The sequence below is a fragment of the Dermacentor silvarum genome, chromosome 8, assembly GCF_013339745.2.
Source record: "Dermacentor silvarum isolate Dsil-2018 chromosome 8, BIME_Dsil_1.4, whole genome shotgun sequence".
Taxonomy (NCBI): Eukaryota; Metazoa; Arthropoda; class Arachnida; order Ixodida; family Ixodidae; genus Dermacentor; species Dermacentor silvarum.
Genome location: NC_051161.1, coordinates 131060301 through 131079256, shown reverse-complemented (window position 1 = coordinate 131079256; position 18956 = coordinate 131060301). Strand labels below are relative to the sequence as shown.

The window sequence follows — 18956 nt, the reverse complement described above, 5'->3', positions numbered from 1 at the left end:
CGTTTGTTCTCCGCCGTGCGTTCACTCCCCGTGAAAGCGCGCTTCCCTAGCGCCCTTTGACTCGCACATACAGCGTTCGGCGCGCGGCGACGATTTCATCTCCATTGACGTCATACGGAACCTCACGGCGACGGCGACGCCGACGGCAGAAATCTGCTTTTGAGTGTCCGTTTAATTGCTATCGCAATAAAATGATTTCAGCTAATGCGAAGAATATTATGCTAGTGGTGTGGGTAAAGAAAGCTGCACCAATTTCTAGGCGCGCAGTGAAGAGCTAGCTCTACTGCGACGCACTGCCTCCTGCTCGTCAAATTGGTTAATACCAATATATGATGCTTTAGAAATCATTCCACATAAGAAATAGGTAAATAAACTTATTTTAGTCGCCAATGTGATGAACTAGAATGGTGGTGACCATGAAGAAAAGTTGTCGCAGTTTCACCTGAAAGGCGAAGCATCAATTGCGCTAGCAAATTTGTAGAGAGCTATACGGAGTAATGATATTAGCTTTATCAGCTGTATAAACTTGGACGTGCAGCAGCACCGGCAACGCGCAGAACTGTTGTCGACGCCATCGGCGTTTTGCCCGCGTTCGCTCAAAATGCCTGCGGCCTTGGTGACTGTTGCCGGAGCCTCTGATTTAAATAGGCACTTGGTGCCGCAGCTAAACGTCGCCTCCCTTCCCTCCCCCTCCCCCCTTCCCCTACGGCCTCTCGCGCGTCGGAAGAAGGCGCGTTTGCTCTACATATATGGTGATTGTAAAGGAGGAAAGAGACGCCTACTTCTGCAGCCCTTAAGGAAGCACAGCGCAGAACGCGCGTTTCTTCTCCGCTGTGCGTTCACTCCCCGTGAAAGAGCGCGTCCCTCGCGCCCTTTCACTCGCACATACAGCGTTCGGCGGCGCGCGGCGGTTGGCGCTGAGCCGTGCTCCCTCAAGGGCTGCAGAAGATAGCGCCAACCTTTCCCTTTCCCTCAAGAACCACTTATCGCGCGGCGACGATTTCATCTCCATTGACGTCATACGGAGCCTCACGGCGACGGCGACGGCGACGCTGACGGCAGAAATCTGCTTTTGAGTGTCCATATAATTGCTATCGCAATAATACTCAAAAGAACGACAGACAGCATTTGGTTATATGATTCAATAGACAGGGTGTCCCAACAATCATGCACCAAGATTTTAAAATATGCAAATGTCACGTAGCTGGATATAACCAAGGTAATATTGCTTGCTGTCGCGTGGATATACTGAGATTATTTTTTGCATTCTGCCGTATTACTAATTAGTCATAATTAATTACTACACTTCTCAAATGTTATAATGAGATGAAAAGTGTCAATGAGAAAATTGTAGACTAACATGAAAAACTCCCGGTACAGCTTTCTGTTGCCCAATATGTTGTACATAAAAGTGTTTTTCCGAGCGTGAAAGAAGCCCGCGAATACACGCAAAATTGCAGCGCGACGTGCCGCTCGAGGCACCTTGCCTGTATTCGCGGGCTTCTTTCACGCTAGGAAAAAAGTTGTCGCAGTTTCACCTGAAAGGCGAAGCATCAATTGCGATAGCAAACTTGTAGAGAGCTATACGGAGTAATGATATTAGCTTTATCAGCGGTATAAACTTGGACATGCAGCAGCATCGGCAGCACGCAGAACTGTTGTCGACGCCATCGGCGTTTTGCCCGCGTTAGCTCAAAACGCGTGCGGCGTTGGTGACTGTTGCCGGAGCCTCTGATATAAATAGGCACTTGGTGCCGCAGCTACACGTCGCCTCCCTTCCCTCCCCCTCCCCCACGGCCTCTCGAGCGTCTGAAGAAGGCACGTTTGCTCTACATATATGGTGATTGTAAAGGAGAAAAGAGACGCCTACTTCTGCAGCCCTTAAGCGAGCACGGCGCAGAACGCGCGTTTGTTCTCCGCCGTGCGTTCACTCCCCGTGAAAGACGCGCCCCTCGCGCCACTCGCACATACAGCGTTCGGCGCGCGGCGACGATTTCATCTCCAAATGACGTCATACGGAACCTCACGGCGACGGCGACGGCGACGGCAACGGCGACGGCGACGCCGACGGCAGAAATCTGCTTTTGAGTGTCCATATAATTGCTATCGCAATAAAACACTTTTATGTACAACATATTGGGCAACAGAAAGCTGTACCGGGAGTTTTTCATGTTAGTCTACAATTTTCTCATTGACACTTTTCATCTCATTATAATATTTGAGAATTTGAATAATTATTTATGACTAATTATGTAATTAGGCGTAACGCAAAAAAAATAATCTCAGTATCTCCAAGCGACTGCAAGAAGCGTTACCTTCGTTCTGTCCCACTGCCATGCTTAAAATGCCTCATCGTCATCAGGCACCGAGAAAAGGGATGTTTTACGGGCGAAGCTCCTTAGGGTGTGCGTCGTTCCCTCCTCTGTAGTAGTAGTAGTGGTATGTAGCCACCTGTAGTTTATGAATTGCTCAATAGATGGCGTTATGTGTCCGTACGTGAAAGAGACGCCGCATGTAGTTTTATGAAGTGTTCACTAGAAGTCCGTAAATCTGGTTGGCATGGAGACCGCTATGTATGTATGTATACGCATATATACATATATATGTATATGTATAGTATAACCGGAAGCCGACTTCCGCTTCCGTTTCCACTTCCGGTTTGGCTTCCGGTTTCGGAAGCCAGCTTCCGGCTTCCGGAGAACGCTTCCGGCGCTTTTCTCTCTCGTCCGTAGCTAGGGGCGCTGCATTGCACAAGGGCGTTCGTTCCCGACGCGCGCTCTCTTTCTTTCTTGTCCGTAGCTAGGGGCGCTGCGGTACACAAGGTCGTTCGTTTCGGACGCGCGCTCTCTTTCTCGTCCGTAGCTAGGGGCGCTGCATTGCACAAGGGCGTTCGTTCCCGACGCGCGCTCTCTTTCTCTCTCGTTCCCGACGCGCGCTCTCTTTATCTCTCGTCCGTAGCTGTGGTTTACCCGAATGATCCCCCGGAGCTTCACCTCACTCATCATCATTAACTCGTGGATATGCTCTGATTTTTTCTGCTTTTCTATACTCGCGGACAACTTTCTCTGGCAATGAAGCCAAAGCTACGGGTGCGTGGCGTCTGCATACGTGTTGCCACGACAAATAGTCCGGCAGCGTTTGACAGTGCTTTTGGTCGCACGGAACCGACGCTGAATCGGCGCAGCAATGACGTGCGACGGTTGTGCGTTTGCTCAGACACGGAAGGAAAAAAAACACCGCATATCCACGGGGTTAATGATGATGAGTGGGCGAAGCTCCGGAGGGAATCATCGGCAAACCGTGAATCGTCCGTGTAATTCGCCCAGTCTCGCCGCACTAAATCGAACGATTGACTTCCACCAATGACACGTGCCATATGTGACGTCATTCCTATTTTATAACAGCGCCCTTCATTATAATTGCACCATCTCCCGCTTAAGGGGACGCTAGCACAAACGCGTTAGAAACGTGCAAAACTCTCTATTAAGGGGGAGAGGCCACAGCGTCTTACGCAGCCGTTTACACATGCCGGAACGTGCACCGCGTTTGCCGACGCCATCACATGACTGCTGAGAGAGTATAGACCTTTTTCACGAAGGCTTGCCGCCAGGGCGCGCCAGCGTGCCGCAAACCGGATGTGCTCCCAAGAAACTTACGGCGTCCTTGTCTGTTGCGTGTTTTTCTTGCGGCGGTTCACGTTTGCTGCTGCTCGCGAAATGTTTTCGCCACAATTATCATCCGCTCTTGGACAAACACATCGAGGGCCTTGCTGTGTTGTCCCTGGATGCAGCCTGCGGTCTAGCACCAACCTCCTTTCGCAAGTGCGAACATTCAGGTTTCCCAGAGAAAGCGACAGACGGGACGCCTGGATCGCAGCAGTGCGAAGGGATAAATGGGTGCCTACAAAGAGCTCTCAGATTTGTTCTGCTCATTTCATCCAAGGTGAGTATTTTGTTTTTCACTTACCGCGCATTTTGAAAGCAACTATGCAATCTCGCTTTCTTGTACGCTTTGCGAGGATCGTTCACGAGAACGTCGGTGCTGCGAATGCCGCGCGCAAGGCTGGGCACGTTTACGTGAGCTTCGTACACCGGCTTATCGCGAGCGATATCTACTTAGATTTCAAGCGATGCGAGATTATTGCTTGTCAACTAATAATGCAGTGCTGAGTATTGAAAATGCCCATTGCCATTTTGTAGCGCAGCTTGCCGCAGCGAAAAGCTGATCCGTGCGCTTTGATCGTATTTTATATCGCGCAGTGACAAGCACTGCGCGCGTACAAGCTTGCGCGACGGGGGTGCCTAATGTAGAAGGACCATTTTGTAGTAAATTAAATGGAGCTAGAAGGAGTCTTGGCTGATTATTTTACGTTTCGAATGTCTTAGTTGGTCATTTGCATTTTGCACTGGTGTCACACGGCCACTGTCGCTCGAGCCCGATCCGGATCAAAACTCTTGACTGCGATCGACACCTTTCCGCAAATTGCGCAATGAAACCAATCTGAACTTTGAAATTTGATCGTCATCGAAAGTGCGCCGCGTGACACCCGTGTTACATGCTTGAAAAATCGAGTCAGCTGCGAAGGTTGCAGTCACGTAAAATGTGCTCGGCGCTCTGTACCTTCCGTTTTTCACTTCTTCCCGTCTTCTTTGCGGCGTTCAATACAAGCAAGCATGGTCAGTTACAAAACAAATTCTGGCAGAGTAGCTCTGTTGACTTTATCTTTTCCTAGCTAAACTTTCATTATTGTGCTTGACCCTGAATGTTTTCTAATAGCTGACAATTTTATTTTCCAGGCCGGCCGTCGTCAGACCCTACCCATCCGGACTATGTCCCTACAATATTTCCGTACCGTGATCAAGGCAACACGAACCAGAAACTTCAGCGGTACCAGCGTGGCCAAAGGAGGCGCAGTGTGCAAGCTAGCGGACCTGCAGTGGGGAGCAAAAGTGCACAGGTGAAAATATGTGTACCTACTGCAAGTGACCTTGCAACATCGTCAGTAACTGACAATAATGTTGGCCTCGAGGATTACACTAAAGATTCTTGTGAAGCTGAAACAGAGACAACACTTACTATGGTTGATATATCTGCTCTTACTTTAGAGAATGCAGCACTAAAAGATAAGGTTGCTTGTTTAGAAGAACAGCTGGCATCAGCAAAGAAAAAAAATGCGGAGCTTGAGATGAAAAATCAGCCAGTTCCGATTCGGAAGATAACTAGGGACATTGTTATGAAGTCTCAGAAAGCTGTTAAGTTCCACACAGGTGTCGTGTCTGCAGAAATGTTTGCTGCATTGCTTCAAATGGTTCTGTCTGTCTGGAGCCCAACAACTCGAACAACCCTGGATCCAGAGCAGCAGCTCATTTTAGTGCTTATGAGACTGCGTCTGGGACTTCTGACGGAAGATCTAGCATTTCGGTTTGGCATTTCTGTAACTTCCGTAAGCCGCATTTTTCATTCGTGGCTAGATGTCTTAGCTGAGAACTTCAAGAAGCTCTTGATTTGGCCATCTCGTAGAACACTGCAATCTAGGTGCCCTGAAGCATTCAAAGATGCTGCATTCGAGAATGTCAGGGGCATAATTGATTGCACAGAAATATTTATCGAAAGACCCACTTCAATGACAGCAAGGAGCCAGACATATTCCAACTACAAACATCACAACACAGTCAAGCTTCTTGTGGTGATTGCCCCATCAGGATCAATCACGTTCGTTTCTAAAGCATGGGGCGGGAGGGTCTCTGACAAAGAGCTGACGCAACGCAGCGGACTGCTTGAATTGGTAGAAGAAGGGGACGTGTTCCTTGTAGACAGAGGATTCAGATGTGAGGAAATGTTTGGTGCTCGAGGTGCAAGCCTGCTGATGCCTTCATTGACGAAGAAGCGAGCACAACTTCCTGGGGCTGAGGTCACCACATCAAGAAAAATTTCCAGTGTCCGCATACATGTCGAGCGATCAATTCAGAGGCTGAAATCATTTAGGCTGTTTCACATGATCCTCCCTGTGAACTTTATAAAAAGATCTGGGGATGTAGGCTATGCCACCATTGACAAGTTGGCAATTGTGTGTAGTGGCCTGGTGAATCTCCAAACACCTATCATCAACACGAACCATGAAGACCTCGCTGTATGTAACTGAAAGATAAGCTGTGTCTTGATTGTCAAATAAAAAGTGAAGCAGTCAGTGGTGTTCAAAGCATATAAATTCAATATTTATTGCTTTTACTACTGGGTTACATATTGCATGCAATTTTGTACGGCGTCGCTGCAGTAGAAAAATGGTCATAACATTTTCATTATTGCATCACCAAGTGCAATGCCTGGAGAGTGTTGTAGGGATTCCAATGGTTTACTTTAATGGAAAAAAGACCACTGCTCTCTTTTAGCTTTCTTTTTACTATTCTTGACTTGGTGCGCTTACATCAGCTGGCCCTAGTTCCACTTGACATTTATTACACATCCACGATTTTGGTGTACGTTTAAGCTTAACACATTTCAAATGAAAGTTTGCTGTACACAGTGAACATTGAACAGTGCGGCCAGACTTGTTACCATGACAGTAACATGTTTCCTTGGCACACTCTATTTGCTTCAGAATTTGTTTAGTCTGCAGTTCAGGAAAGATATGGGTAAAAAAAAGCTTGCTGCTTTAAGTTCTGCATTTGACCAAAATGATTCGTTAAAGCTGATAAGCTCAATTGTAAGGGACAGCCCTGTAAACACTAAAAAGTAGGCTCGGCGAAGCTTCGTGGCGGCCATTTGGGCTTGTACTTGTGTATAATATGCGTGATCATGCTTTAACTGCAAATTATTATTTAAATATTGCAGATGCTTTGAAGCGTTATTGAGTGGAGTACCTTTTAGAGATGCAGGGCACTTAATCTCTACCACAGATTTCCCACAACATTCACAGGAGGCAATTCCATCGGGAGAGGCAGCAAGAAAGGGAAGTCTTTCATTCACAAATAGACCACATTCAGTTAACTGAAACCCTTTGTGCTTTTTTGACTCCTGTGAGATGAATGCCTCTTTAGCCTTCGGCTCCATTGACACACCCCAACAGATGTTTGAGACCCTGGGTGCCTTTACATAGCCCATGATTTCAGCCACAATGCCATTGACCCCACTTCGACAAACTAGCACACGATGTAAAACTGAGGCCGTTATTCTACCTTTGCGTTCGTGGGTCCATCTAAGTGTCCGTGATTGCCCACGGGTCGACTGCTCAATTTCTTCACAGCATTCGTTACTGAGCTGAACATTTTTTGCAGTATTCAAGTCAATATTGCTGTAAATGTCATCTATTGCTGATCGCGATGAATAGTGCTGGTGGTTGGTCTTCCTTTCTTCTGCAGCAGTCTCAGGAGAAGAATCCGTACTTTCACTGTCTGTTATGCAACTCAACACAAGTGTGCTGGGGGCAAATGTCTGCGAAAGAGACCAATAACAAACATTCACTGATGTAGCCAGACCACAGTGTGTCATATGTGTATCATAGAAAACGCATAGCCACTACATCCAATAACACTGCATGATTGTATGAAAGTAATAAATGATTTCATCAGATAAGGTGTTGGAAATGGAGTGAGTATGCAGCATGTGATCTTTCGATTAGGTTTTGGTGTACCAAAGTATGCTGATGCTGAATATGTAGTTTATGACAGCTTGAATAGTGTGTGAACTTTCACTAGAAGTAATGTAAGTCGCGTAGTTTACCTTGACGTGCTGCAAGAAGCTGTGTATTTTATCAGAGCTCCATGTTGGAATAGACCCTTGTTGCCTTGGGGCAGGTTCAGGAACTTGTTGTCCAGGCTTTGCCTTGAAAAAATTTATCTCGCTGACTGGTGCCACCTGAAAATGCAGATTTGTTGCAATTTTATGAAGGAGAAATATTGTTATGGAGGGGTATGAACATTGATTAGTGCGGTGCTCTACAAAGTGGTGAAGACGACGAGTGTGTGTGAAATGCTTGTGCGTGTGGCCCTTCAGCCATCTTGTCTGTCTACTGAAATACGCTTGTAAATATTCATCCCATCTTACTCTCGTATTCTTCACAATTTTATCCACCATTCATATCAAGAAGCTACAAAGGAAACCAATAGGGGAAACCAAACATCCATAAATTTATTAAAAGCTCACCATAGATTTCCTGGATACCTCAGACCACCTGCACGCTGTCTCAGTTGGAGACGGGTCATTCAGCCCATATTTTATGGCTGCTTCTATGTTGAATAATAGGGCAGCCACGTGTGTGCAGCATTCTCCAAGTCTGAAACAAGGGTACGCACAGTTTAGGTGTTAGCGACAACTCTCTGGTAAACCACTGCATTAACCGCAGTGTGACTTGCACGATAAATGTGCACGGTACTGAACATCCAGCCCACTATACATAAAGTATGCATTACCATAGCTTGTCTCGCGTTAACTGGCATTACGTTTATCCCGCCTTGGTAGCTTAGCAGGTAAGGCGTCGCGGCGCTAAGCTTGAGGACGCGGGTTCGATTCACGGCCACGGCGGCCACCTTTTCATGGGGGGGCGAAATGCAAAAAACACCCGTGTGCTTAAGTTTAGGTGCACGTTGAAGAACCCCAGGTGGTCCAAATTATTCCGGAGTCCACCCACTACGGCGTGCCTCATAATCATATCGTGGTTTTGGCACGTAAAACTCCAGAAATTATTTAAATTTTGGTAATTCCTGCGACAAAAAAATGGGTTAGCCCATTTTTAGCAAACTACGACAAATAATAATTGATGGAGTTTCACGTGCCAGAACGTCTGCTTTGCACAGCTGGCTCCGTTACCGCTCATCATTCCAGCGTGGAATTTCACTTTTCTGTCGCCGTAATGGGGAGGCCGCGTTTACGGGCGTATGAGCCATTGCTTAAGGGAAATATGAGCCATTCATTGTCTTACGGGACGGACAGATTTAATTTTCAAGCCATTTAATTTCGAAGAATCGCAAGCGGTAATGGCGCGCGAATGCTGCTAATCACGCCGCCGAGTAAACTCGAGACATCAAACACAAGCGACAACCGTCAGTGACGTCGTTCTCTCCGTCGCAGCCGAACGTGTGTGTAAACTCGTAATTGTGAAATACTTTACTATAACCGGGGCCGCACGTTTTCGCTTCGCTGGTTAACCATCTTCACGGAATGGAAATATTCCGCAGCTGGCTCGTTGGCGCCCCTCGGTTTGCGCTCGTGCTCGGCACGCGCTCGTAGCACAAACGAGTCAGCACACGCTTCGCTTGCACCCCTCTTGCGCAGTAGTGGAAGGGGGGTCAATTTTTTTTCACTTTGCCCCCATCGAAATGCAGCCGCCGGGTCCAGAATTGAACCCGCGTGTTCGTTCTTAGCAGTGCAGCGCCTTAATCTCTAAGCTACCACGCTGGGTCTAAGACAAATCGGCACGTAAGGTCGTGGTAATGTAAATCGTGCTCTTGGAGTAGGCAGTAAACTGTACTTACCCTGCTATGCACGTGCAGTGAGCGCTTACAACAGTGCCGTCGTCTTTGACGACGCACCACGGTCGGTATGTCTTCGAAAGCAGCTGGCTGGCCTCCACAGATGCTGTTAAGATGACGACGCCGACTCCGCGCTTGCCTGCCTTGAACGACATTACACGCTTAACTTTCCCACTCAGGAATGCATTGTAAGCGTCACTCAGTTTGTGGTTCTTAAACTGTTCTTTTGTGTAGAAGCAAACGCCCTCCACTAAATACATGAAAATATCCGCTGCTGTGACAGGCGGAAAGTTTCTCGGGCTCGCCGAAAAAGAAAATTGCACGACATCGTCGTCCAACGGGTCCGGCAGCTGCTGGCCTTCGAAGGACAGCTTGTCTTGGTAGCGCTGCTGTGCACTGTTGTCCAGTCCTCTAAAATATTCGCTCGACATGTCGTCAGCCGCACTGCTGAGAGGTGCAAGCGATTAAGAAAATATCGGCCATGCGGCGCGCTCGCAGGGGAGGCTTTTGAGACGAGAGCCAAGCATCCGGAAGTTGCTCGACCGGAAGCGTCCGAGGAGCACCAATAGGACGCGCGCGCGGCTTGTTTGCAAACATGAAAAAGGTCTAGAGTGACCTAGAATATGGGAGAGTGTGCAAAGCGCCGGCTCCGGCGAGGGCCTTTTTCTGTGAACTGCCGCGCCGCGCCGCTGCTGCTCCGCATCCGTGGGCTTTTCGCGCTCGCGAAGCGCGCGGGAAGCGAGGGTCGTCTGCTACGCGCTGTAGTTTTTTGCGTTCATTTTCCACGAAAAGCACTTAAACTCTATTTAACTTCAACAGTGTGGTGCTGCATGGAGCTTACCCATCTTTTAGGGTTTATTTGTGCTTGGGCAGCAAGATAATGCAAAAACTAACGTATCAAACTCATCAGCGCGGCCTAACTCAGGTGCTAGAGTTCGGGAACGGTATTACGGTAACTGTGCGTGCGTAGAAACAGGCTAAATGAGCCCGCGCAAGGAACGAACATAAAAAAGAAACGTTATGCGCATGGGTACGCGGGCAATAGCACCACGCTTGCAAGAATAAGAGTAACGAAAAAAGTAAATTACTGGCGCAGTCAAGTGAAATACTTACGTGCCTGCAGTGACCACTTCGCTTACCATTACGCGCTTTTCGCTCACGGTCAGTAGGGGTTTACAGTTACATGCATATGCATTTATTCGAATATTTCTTAGCCACGACAATATTTTATTATGATTAGAGCAGAGTGAGAAGATGTAAGGGAAGCAAGAGGAAGAGCAAAGACGGCCCTAACGCCGCAATTTTTTTGGCTTATTTCGCTTCAGAGATTGCGCACACGAACAATTCTTGCTGTACGCTATCTCTTCAATACAAACTTCGCGCACGATGTACCTTAAGTTTCACCGTGAGCGAAGTTTTTTTTTTCAAATTCAGACATTCGAACGAAAAGCCATTTGATCCATGCCAATATAGCTAAACAAATATATTTTTTTCTACATTGAAATGAATAGATAGCTACTACTGGCCTAGCCACTTACTAATTTGTTATGTAAAAGTTATTACTCCAATAGCCTTGTTTTAATATTCCGTGAATCCTCTCTGAAATTACTAACCTGTAACTTCTCATTATATCTATGTTATTGTGTAACGTGTGATTTTTACGTAAACTAACAAGCATTGATGGCGCGTGACGACGTTTGTGCTTGCATTATATTGAGTGGAAAATCGTCTTGAAAGTTACTGTCTTTGATGCACTACAAATATCTCTATTGATTCTACATATCCCTAAAATAGTTACCTTCAATAACAGAAAAAAATGAAAAGTTTATGTTCTGGTGATTTGTTGCCTTTTTCATTACGTAACTACAAGTACGTAGTTATTGATCAGTAAGTATATTTGCTGTGTACGAACCAGCGAGCACTGTTTGTATACACAAATCCTCGCAACAAGATGTTTAAATATATGTATAAGTATCCAATAAATCCAAGTATTTAAGCAAACGTCACTGTATGTAATGCGTCAAACAAGACAAATATACATGTTGCGCAGTCACACATAGTAGTAGCTTTACGCATAGAAAGACAGACGATCCAGGCAAGTACAAAACTATGATCGCAGAAATCGTGATATGTTCCAGAAGGAACGCCTGTTGGGCTAGTTGGTCTAACCTAGTTTCTTTCAGTTTGGCAGAACAGTTTGGTTCTTCTAGAAGCTGACAAGGAAGGTGGATTTGTTGTGATGCCGAAAGGCATGTTCAATGAAAAAGCCCAAGCGGCAGTGGACAAGAACTTTGTGGCTGTTTAAAAAAGTGCAGTGAGGGTTAAGACTAAGTTCATCAAATTTTGTAAGGACTTCGAATTGAATGATCTTGCTAGTGCTATTAGAAATATTGCACCCGCTGTGCTCATTACTGATCGCGGTGCAGCGATTCAAGGGCATGGGGCGAGCAATATGGGCAAGGGTGGCAATATTAAGGGGAACAGTCTGAAGGTTTTCTTTTCTGCAAAAACACATAAGGTAGATGTCCGTTTCAGAACCATTGTGAGCGAAGGGGGGGGGGGGGGCTTGGCAAAAGAATGTTAGTCAGTTTTTACTGAAGAACCTTAAGTGACTCACGGTTGTTGATCCTTTCCGCGTGAGGAAATCTGAAGAAGTCACTGAATATGTGAAACACAACGAGAGTATAGATTATGGCTTGTCTGTCGACGTTGAGGACTTGTTTTATTCAGTACCTCAAGATAAGCTTTTAGTTGCTGTTAGGAAGTGCATTGAACAGAGTGGCGAATGCGATTTCCGAAACTCCGCTTGTTTGTCGGTTCATAATTTAAATCTTTTAGAATTTTATCTTAGTGTAACATTGATTGTTTTTAACGAGCAGCCTTTTCTGCAACGTAGAGGAGTGTGTATTAGGTCTTGCGTGGCTCCGATTCTATGCGACATATTTTTAGCTGATATTGACAGTGCGCTTGATTTGGCTTTTAATGGGGGGAAGGTATTCAAAGTGTTTCGGTACGTCGATGACTTTTTAATTCTTTTAAAGAAACAGGACGGTTTCACTGCCCCTGGGAGTATTTTTGATGTTTTTATTCAAGCTGGGCAGGGTTTGAGTTTCACTCATGAATTGCTTGGAACTGAGGGGTTACAATTCCTGGATCTCAGGCTAAAATTTAGTATAGGCCATGTTTGCTGAGAGTACCTCCCACGGATTAAGAAGTCCCCCCAGCCTTTTGAATCTGCCCACTCTAAAATAGTAAAAAGGGGCATCGCATTACAATGTCTGGATGCAGCGCTCCGTAAGTCATGCCCGCATTCAATGCAGCATAGCTTTGACAATCATATTAGCAGCGGGATTCCCTGAGTTGCTTGTTGTTGCGGTGGCCGAGTCTAGATCCTGCAGAGGGTAAAGAACAGAGCTGGAGCGCAAAGAGCTGAGACCCAGCGATGGATGGCGAGACCCGTAGCCATGCCTTATATGCATCAGGTCTCGCACAACCTGAAGAAGGTTGCGAACAGGCATCATATTCCTGTGGTCTTCACGGCTCCTAATAAGCTATCCAGGCTCTGCCCTCGAATTTGCGGGGACAGGAAAGGAGGTTGCCAAACCAGCCACGATAGCCGCTTCGTGGGGTGTGCGACAGGAGTGGTATACTCCGTCCCCTTGTTGTGCGGGAAGGTGTACATCGGCCAAACCGAACGGTGCATAAACGACCGGCTCAGGGAGCATGCGCTATACGTTAAGAAAAAAGAGGACAAGTATGCACATTTAGTTGCCCACATCATTACGTGTGATTGCGAGGCACGATTTTATGAGACCACTATCTTAGGCAAATCTGCAAGCTACAAGGCTCGAGTGGCTCTAGAAGCATTCTACATCCACAAGAACTCAGATATTTGTATAAGCGAAGCGTCAATACTTTTGCACAGTGCCGAACTGAACTATTTGAACTCTGTTGCCTGAGGGAGATAGTACTGTTAACTTTTTTAGATTTCTTTTTATCACCTCGCATGGGAAAGGGGTGTGACACTGCTGTACGTGGTTCACCTTATAAATCGGAGGGTTTGTTGAATCAAATAAACGGTTGGTAGTAGCGCTCGTCCGCGTCTGTCGTGTCTTCGTGTGTGTTGTGTGTACTTTTTTGCGCTATGTCTGAAAGTAACTCGTGATATGTACTTGGGCCATGCGGCGGTCGCGACAGCACCATATGGGTAGATAATAGAGGAATAATGCAAAAATCAGTACGAAAATGTTTAATTTAACTGCCTGCAGAGCGGCGACAAATTTTCTGCACCCAAAATTAAGGAAGGGTATTGCTTCGGCTCAAAAAAGAAGTAAAAGTGGGTAGCTAAAAAGCAAAGACCAAAAGCGAGCCATAGATGATGCGGGAAGTTAAACTACCCAATATCCTAGTGTGTTTGTTGGGAAACGCCGCGAGGGCCGGACTTTCAATAAACAAGGTCGGTAAAAATTTGTTAATGATGTGCTCGTAATTTTCGTTTTCGGACGATAACTTTGATCATGATGCTACCTGTTTGAATAAACAGCGATAATTTCTGCGGTTTTAGAAACTAATGAATAGTCATACGTTTTCATAATTACGCGTTTATGGACCTGAAGGAACAGAACCTTTACTTGCATTGATTTTTGCCGCTTCGCTATCTAAAGGACAAACTTCACTCGGCGGGGAAGTTTAGTGAAGCGGTCAATGACTTCGGACACGTTGATGCCGACGTCTCTGTGGACGTCGGCATCCTTGTCGAGCCAGACCTCGTCGTCCGCAAAAAAGAACCGCCTCAAAAATAGGCCGTTAACTTTCTTCTGATTTCTCTTATTTTACTTTGCCTGCCTAACCACGTGTTCTTCAGACATTGTAGAGCGCAAGTAGTTTTTCTAATCTCATGTTAAAAATATACTATCTGCGGTTGAAGTGGTCACTGGAAGGGTGGCTAGAATCTGAAGCCGTTTCTACACATTTACATAGAACCTGCAGTCGCAATGAGAGAGGGCATCTATTCCGGTGCTAAAACCTAAAAGTACTCTTTCGATGTCGTTGGCATCCTTGTTTAGGTACCTTGCGCAAACAGTAAACTGTTGGATACCGGCAATATCCGTCGTTACATCAGCAAATATGGAGAAGCGGCCTGCACCATTTACTTTTGCACCTAGGCTTTCTTTGATAATTTCACCACAAATTTCTATAATTTGGTTTTGTACAACTGGACTCAAATGCGAGGTATTACTGGGGCAACATCCAAATGGTTCTTCAGATATGTATCTCCACAATCAGCTCGCAAATGAAGAAGCGCTCTGAAAATACCAATATTTTCAGAAGGGATTTGCTTAAATCCATAGGACCACTGTCCCTATGGCCACGGAGAGCCAGACCTTGTCGGCCGCAAAAAAGAACCGCCTCAAAAATGGGCCGTTAACTTTCTTCTGTTTTCTCTTATTTTACTTTGCCTGCCCTGGTCCAGCTGATTGATCACATCGGGCGCCCTTCCTGAAAATGTTTGGAGAAAATTATCAGCTGCCAGCTGGCAGTCACGGTCATATTTAGTATTTTCGTGTGTGTGGAAGATTGCGAGCGCGGGCTTCCATTTCTGAAACGGCTTGGACACGAGGGTTCCAGTGCGCGCATGTTAGCTCAACTTTATAAGAACATTAAACCCATAAATTTCCAGAGTTGAAAATCTAAAGCACGCCTTTGGAAATGTCAGTGCACCTTTCGCGTCATAAGTTTATAGGAACTTTATACCCATAAAGTTTAGGAATTGAATTCCATGCGCTCCGTAGATTCCCCGGCCACTGCGAGATGCCGCAGTGCTCGCGCTCGCTATCGAAAAACCCTTGAAAGTTTGTGCTCGGATGGGGCTCCTTGCGTTATGTGAGTCCAGGTGCCAAGGGCGCTGCGACGAAATCCAGCCCGAGTTCGCGATGTGCGTGCCGAAATGTCTTTTCGAGCGTGAAAAAGACACTGTAGACAAAATCCAGAAAGATTCCCGGTGCCGGTGGTTGTTTTGGTCGGCGGTGCATGCCAGCACGAAATAATTTCGGGGGGGGGGGGGGGGGGTCTGAAGTCCCATCAGTGCTACTACTGCTATTACTACCCCTACTGCTACTAGTATTGCATTATTACTCAATGATTATTATAGAGGAAGTACAACAACAATGAAAGCTTCACATGAGATCCAACGCAGTGTTTTAGCATAAGTGATGCGAATGTTCCATTGCGATTATAGAAAAGTTTTGATGTGTTAAATTTGTCGATTTTATGCAGACTGACAGTGGAATCAACATTCTCTGGCTTACTTATCGTGATTTTTTTCATTTACCATAAACCACATCTCCACTATTAAATCACTTAAGCAAACTTTAGTGGACTCTGGGCTTGGGCTCCCGTGTACTGGTGAGGGATAGTGCCCCTGTATACGCGGGGCCTCTCTTTTCTTCGCGCCACCGGCACCGCCGTTGGCCGAGCGTCGTCACGCCGTGGCAAGTGATATAAGTCGTTCTACTCGGCACAGAGCAGAGAACATGGCGGAAACAACGCCGGTATACCACTTGCTTCAGCTCTTGTGCCATCCGTATCGGCAAAGGCGCGTTCCCACCACGGCGCCAGGAAGCACATCTGGCCGCTTAGGCCGGAGCAGCGGTCTCACTCCTATCGCGTGCACTCGAGCAGTATACACGCTTGCCCTCGTCGCCGCGCAACAACTATCTGCAGCAACTCTGAGCATGACGGGATGCCGCGCACCGGGGCTGCGCAAATCGCAATGAAAGCAGATGAAAGTGGGAAAGCTGTTTACTCTGTGCCGTACAGACGGACCGTTGTCGTCTACAGTAGTCATTAATGCGAAAGCATTACATGAGCCATGAGGCAGAAAAGCCGGCGTCGTTCACAACGAGTGGTATCAAAAGTCAATGTGACATCATCAGCGTCTTGAATGAAATCAGTAGTAATATAGAAGAAAGTAAAGGGTATTAAAACGTCAATTAGTAGTAATTATGGGTAGTTATTGTGAATTAAGGTGAATTACAGTGAAGTGAATTAAAGTTACAACAAGTTAGAGTGGGGTGACCTAAGGTGGAGTCAAGTGAATTAAGGTGAAGTAAACTAAATTACAATGAATTAAATTTGGTTAAGGTGGATTAAGGTGGATCACCATATTAACTCGTAGCTACTTGGCGATGAGTTCTGAATGGTTGTGGTCTGGTGATTAATGAATGCAGAGAAAAGAAAGTGAAGGAAGGATCGCAAACAGGTTGTAATACTTAAAAAGTATTTATTGGTAATGACTAAGAGAAGTCATAATGCTTTCGCATTCAAATTACATAAGGATACTTAAGGTACAGTTTGTTTTTGCGCATGGGCCACCACAGGGCCATCGCTTTAAACCCCACCGCGCCTCTACCCGCCATATAACTCTTTGCAGTAAACCTTCTCTGTGATAGCGTTCATGATCCAACGTTAAAACCCGCCATGTTTGGCTACGTCATAGTGCACAGCTATCGCTTTAATATCAACAATCTTTTTAATCTTCGGCGCGAACGTCCGTCACATCCAATTATCCTCGCGTTGCAACGGCAACCTCCGCCAATTCCGAGTTGCACCCCACCGCCCGTATATTTCGGCCGGCAGCATGCTGCACTGTCAATGCTTGAAGGGGTCTGCTGCGTCACGGCGCGAAGCTCCCCTCGCTAGAAACCGGCGTAGTTTCTGCGTGCGCTAGGAGTGCATGTTTATTTCCCCTTAAACACTACGATTAGCAACATCTAGGTTTTAAAAATTTAATTAAACTGTAGGCTTTTACGTGTCAAAACCACGATCTGATTATGAGGCACGCCGTAGTTAGGGATTCCGGAATAATTTGGCCACCTGGGTTTCTTTGCCGTGCACCTAAATCTAAGTACACGGGTGTTTTCACATTTCGCCCCCATAGAAATGCGGCCGCCGTGGCCGGGATTCGATCCCGCGACCTCGTGCTCAGCAACCCAACACCATAGCCACTCAGAAACCACGGCGGGTCGGAACAGATAGGAAATTGAAATGAATCACAGGCATCAAAGTTTGCATTGCGAGTAATATCAAGTACAGTTTAAGTTTTTTTCTTGCACTTTATGATATATGACAGTCTTTGTGATGACTTCAATTTCCTGTTTTACGTTAAGGCTACTGACACTGCACAAACTATATTTTTTGTCATAATACGGAATACAGGCACCAGAGTGCGGCTCATAAACACATCGGTATAATGAGGTGTAATTTGTGGATACATTTCTCGCTATGGGTAATATAGGAGCTCCTTTCTCGCAAATATGTGTCTTGGGTCAGAGCGCTTATGCTGAAAGTGGACTGATTGTCCGCGCTTTCCGTGGAGCTACAGAAGTGACTGTGAAAGCCTTTCGCTGTTTAAAGGTGTATAAGCCTTTCGATGCCAGGCGCCTGAATTATACACAAAGAACGCGCTCGTCCGGAACCAGAAAACTCGCAAGCATTATGCCAAGGTCGGGATTACCCTTCTACGGGTTAGTCGCGTCCTTGACAAAAAAGAAAAACCGGGGAGTGACAAGTCATTTTTAACGACGGGCGGTCGTTCTTATCGTGATCACACATGACGACTTGCGCCAACGTACCGCGCTTTGTCGGGAAGCTGTGATAGTTCATTCTTTAGAAAGGGTATTTATTTTTTCCGCAACGTAACTTACGTCATCGGGGCAGATTTAAAAATATAAAGATCACGAGTCAGGCAGTGGTACCTAGGTGAAATGAACGCCCGAGAAAGATGGACTTGTAGTGGCTTTCTTTTGGAAGCGCTGATAACGTTGCAGTTTAAACAACAATAGAACTTCGTACACAGTATTTTTACCAACAGTTTAACAGAAGGCTACTCAGTCGTGATATTATTAAAGTTATAACTTTTTAGCAGAGACACTCTCACATGACTTCAACATATATAAAATAAAGGGCTCTGTAATTTCCACTGTGACTTAACCTAGGTACGTTGGCGTACTTCATGTAATAATTCCAGTCAGCATACTCACATATACCGCATTACTAATCACATCTACCATGGCCTCGGCTACATCCCAAGAAGCAATTGCCTACCTCTTCTCATTGCTAAAGATTCGGTAGGCGTAAGACAGGCCAAAATTCGAATATGAATGCCCTGTATGGAATTAGCATGGAACCTTCAGTGACATAGAACGTATGCGTTACACTCGAGTCTGTCAAGAAACGGGCAGTAACATTAATTTACTCTGATTATTCATTTATCATCAGTGTTAATAAACAAAACGCATGCTGAGCTTCTATCGCTAGGTTTGAGTCGTGAAGTCATCTGACCTTGCACAAGTTCTACAATTCTACGCTATAATATTCCATCATCAAGAGCTCGGCGCTTGTCATCACGTATAAGCTAAAAAGCAGCCTGGCCTTCAGAACGTATAGTCAGCGTCCAAAGCTTTCGCACGCCTGAAGCTGAAAAAAATA

The 18956-nt window shown here is 46.0% G+C and overlaps 2 protein-coding genes across 2 annotated transcripts; one reads left to right on the top strand and one right to left on the bottom strand.

Moving 5' to 3' along the window:
* The first annotated feature begins 3808 nt into the window (after positions 1–3808).
* Positions 3809–7133, top strand: LOC119461710 (uncharacterized). The gene is made up of 2 exons (XM_037723078.2): positions 3809–3942; positions 4797–7133. Exon 2 carries the CDS (start codon positions 5078–5080, stop codon positions 6140–6142), a length of 1065 nt encoding a protein of 354 aa, XP_037579006.1. The 5' UTR covers positions 3809–3942; positions 4797–5077; the 3' UTR covers positions 6143–7133.
* Positions 6606–9898, bottom strand: LOC119461709 (uncharacterized). Its single transcript, XM_049672972.1, has 5 exons — positions 9471–9898; positions 8143–8272; positions 7720–7854; positions 7059–7431; positions 6606–6610 (listed from the first exon to the last, which is right to left on the bottom strand). Exons 1-5 carry the CDS (start codon positions 9896–9898, stop codon positions 6606–6608), a joined length of 1071 nt encoding a protein of 356 aa, XP_049528929.1.
* Positions 9899–18956: the final 9058 nt, after the last annotated feature.

What these genes read in the sequence shown, in the direction of transcription:
- LOC119461710 (XM_037723078.2), top strand. Translation starts at nt 5,078, where the DNA reads ATGGTTGATATATCTGCTCTTACTTTAGAGAATGCAGCACTAAAAGAT.
- LOC119461709 (XM_049672972.1), bottom strand. Translation starts at nt 9,898, where the DNA reads ATGTCGAGCGAATATTTTAGAGGACTGGACAACAGTGCACAGCAGCGC. An exon ending in CACTGCACGTGCATAGCAGG is followed by an intron (nt 8,273 to 9,470) that starts GTAAGTACAGTT and finishes CCCTTGTTTCAG; the next exon opens with ACTTGGAGAATGCTGCACAC. An exon ending in AGGTATCCAGGAAATCTATG is followed by an intron (nt 7,855 to 8,142) that starts GTGAGCTTTTAA and finishes CTGCATTTTCAG; the next exon opens with GTGGCACCAGTCAGCGAGAT.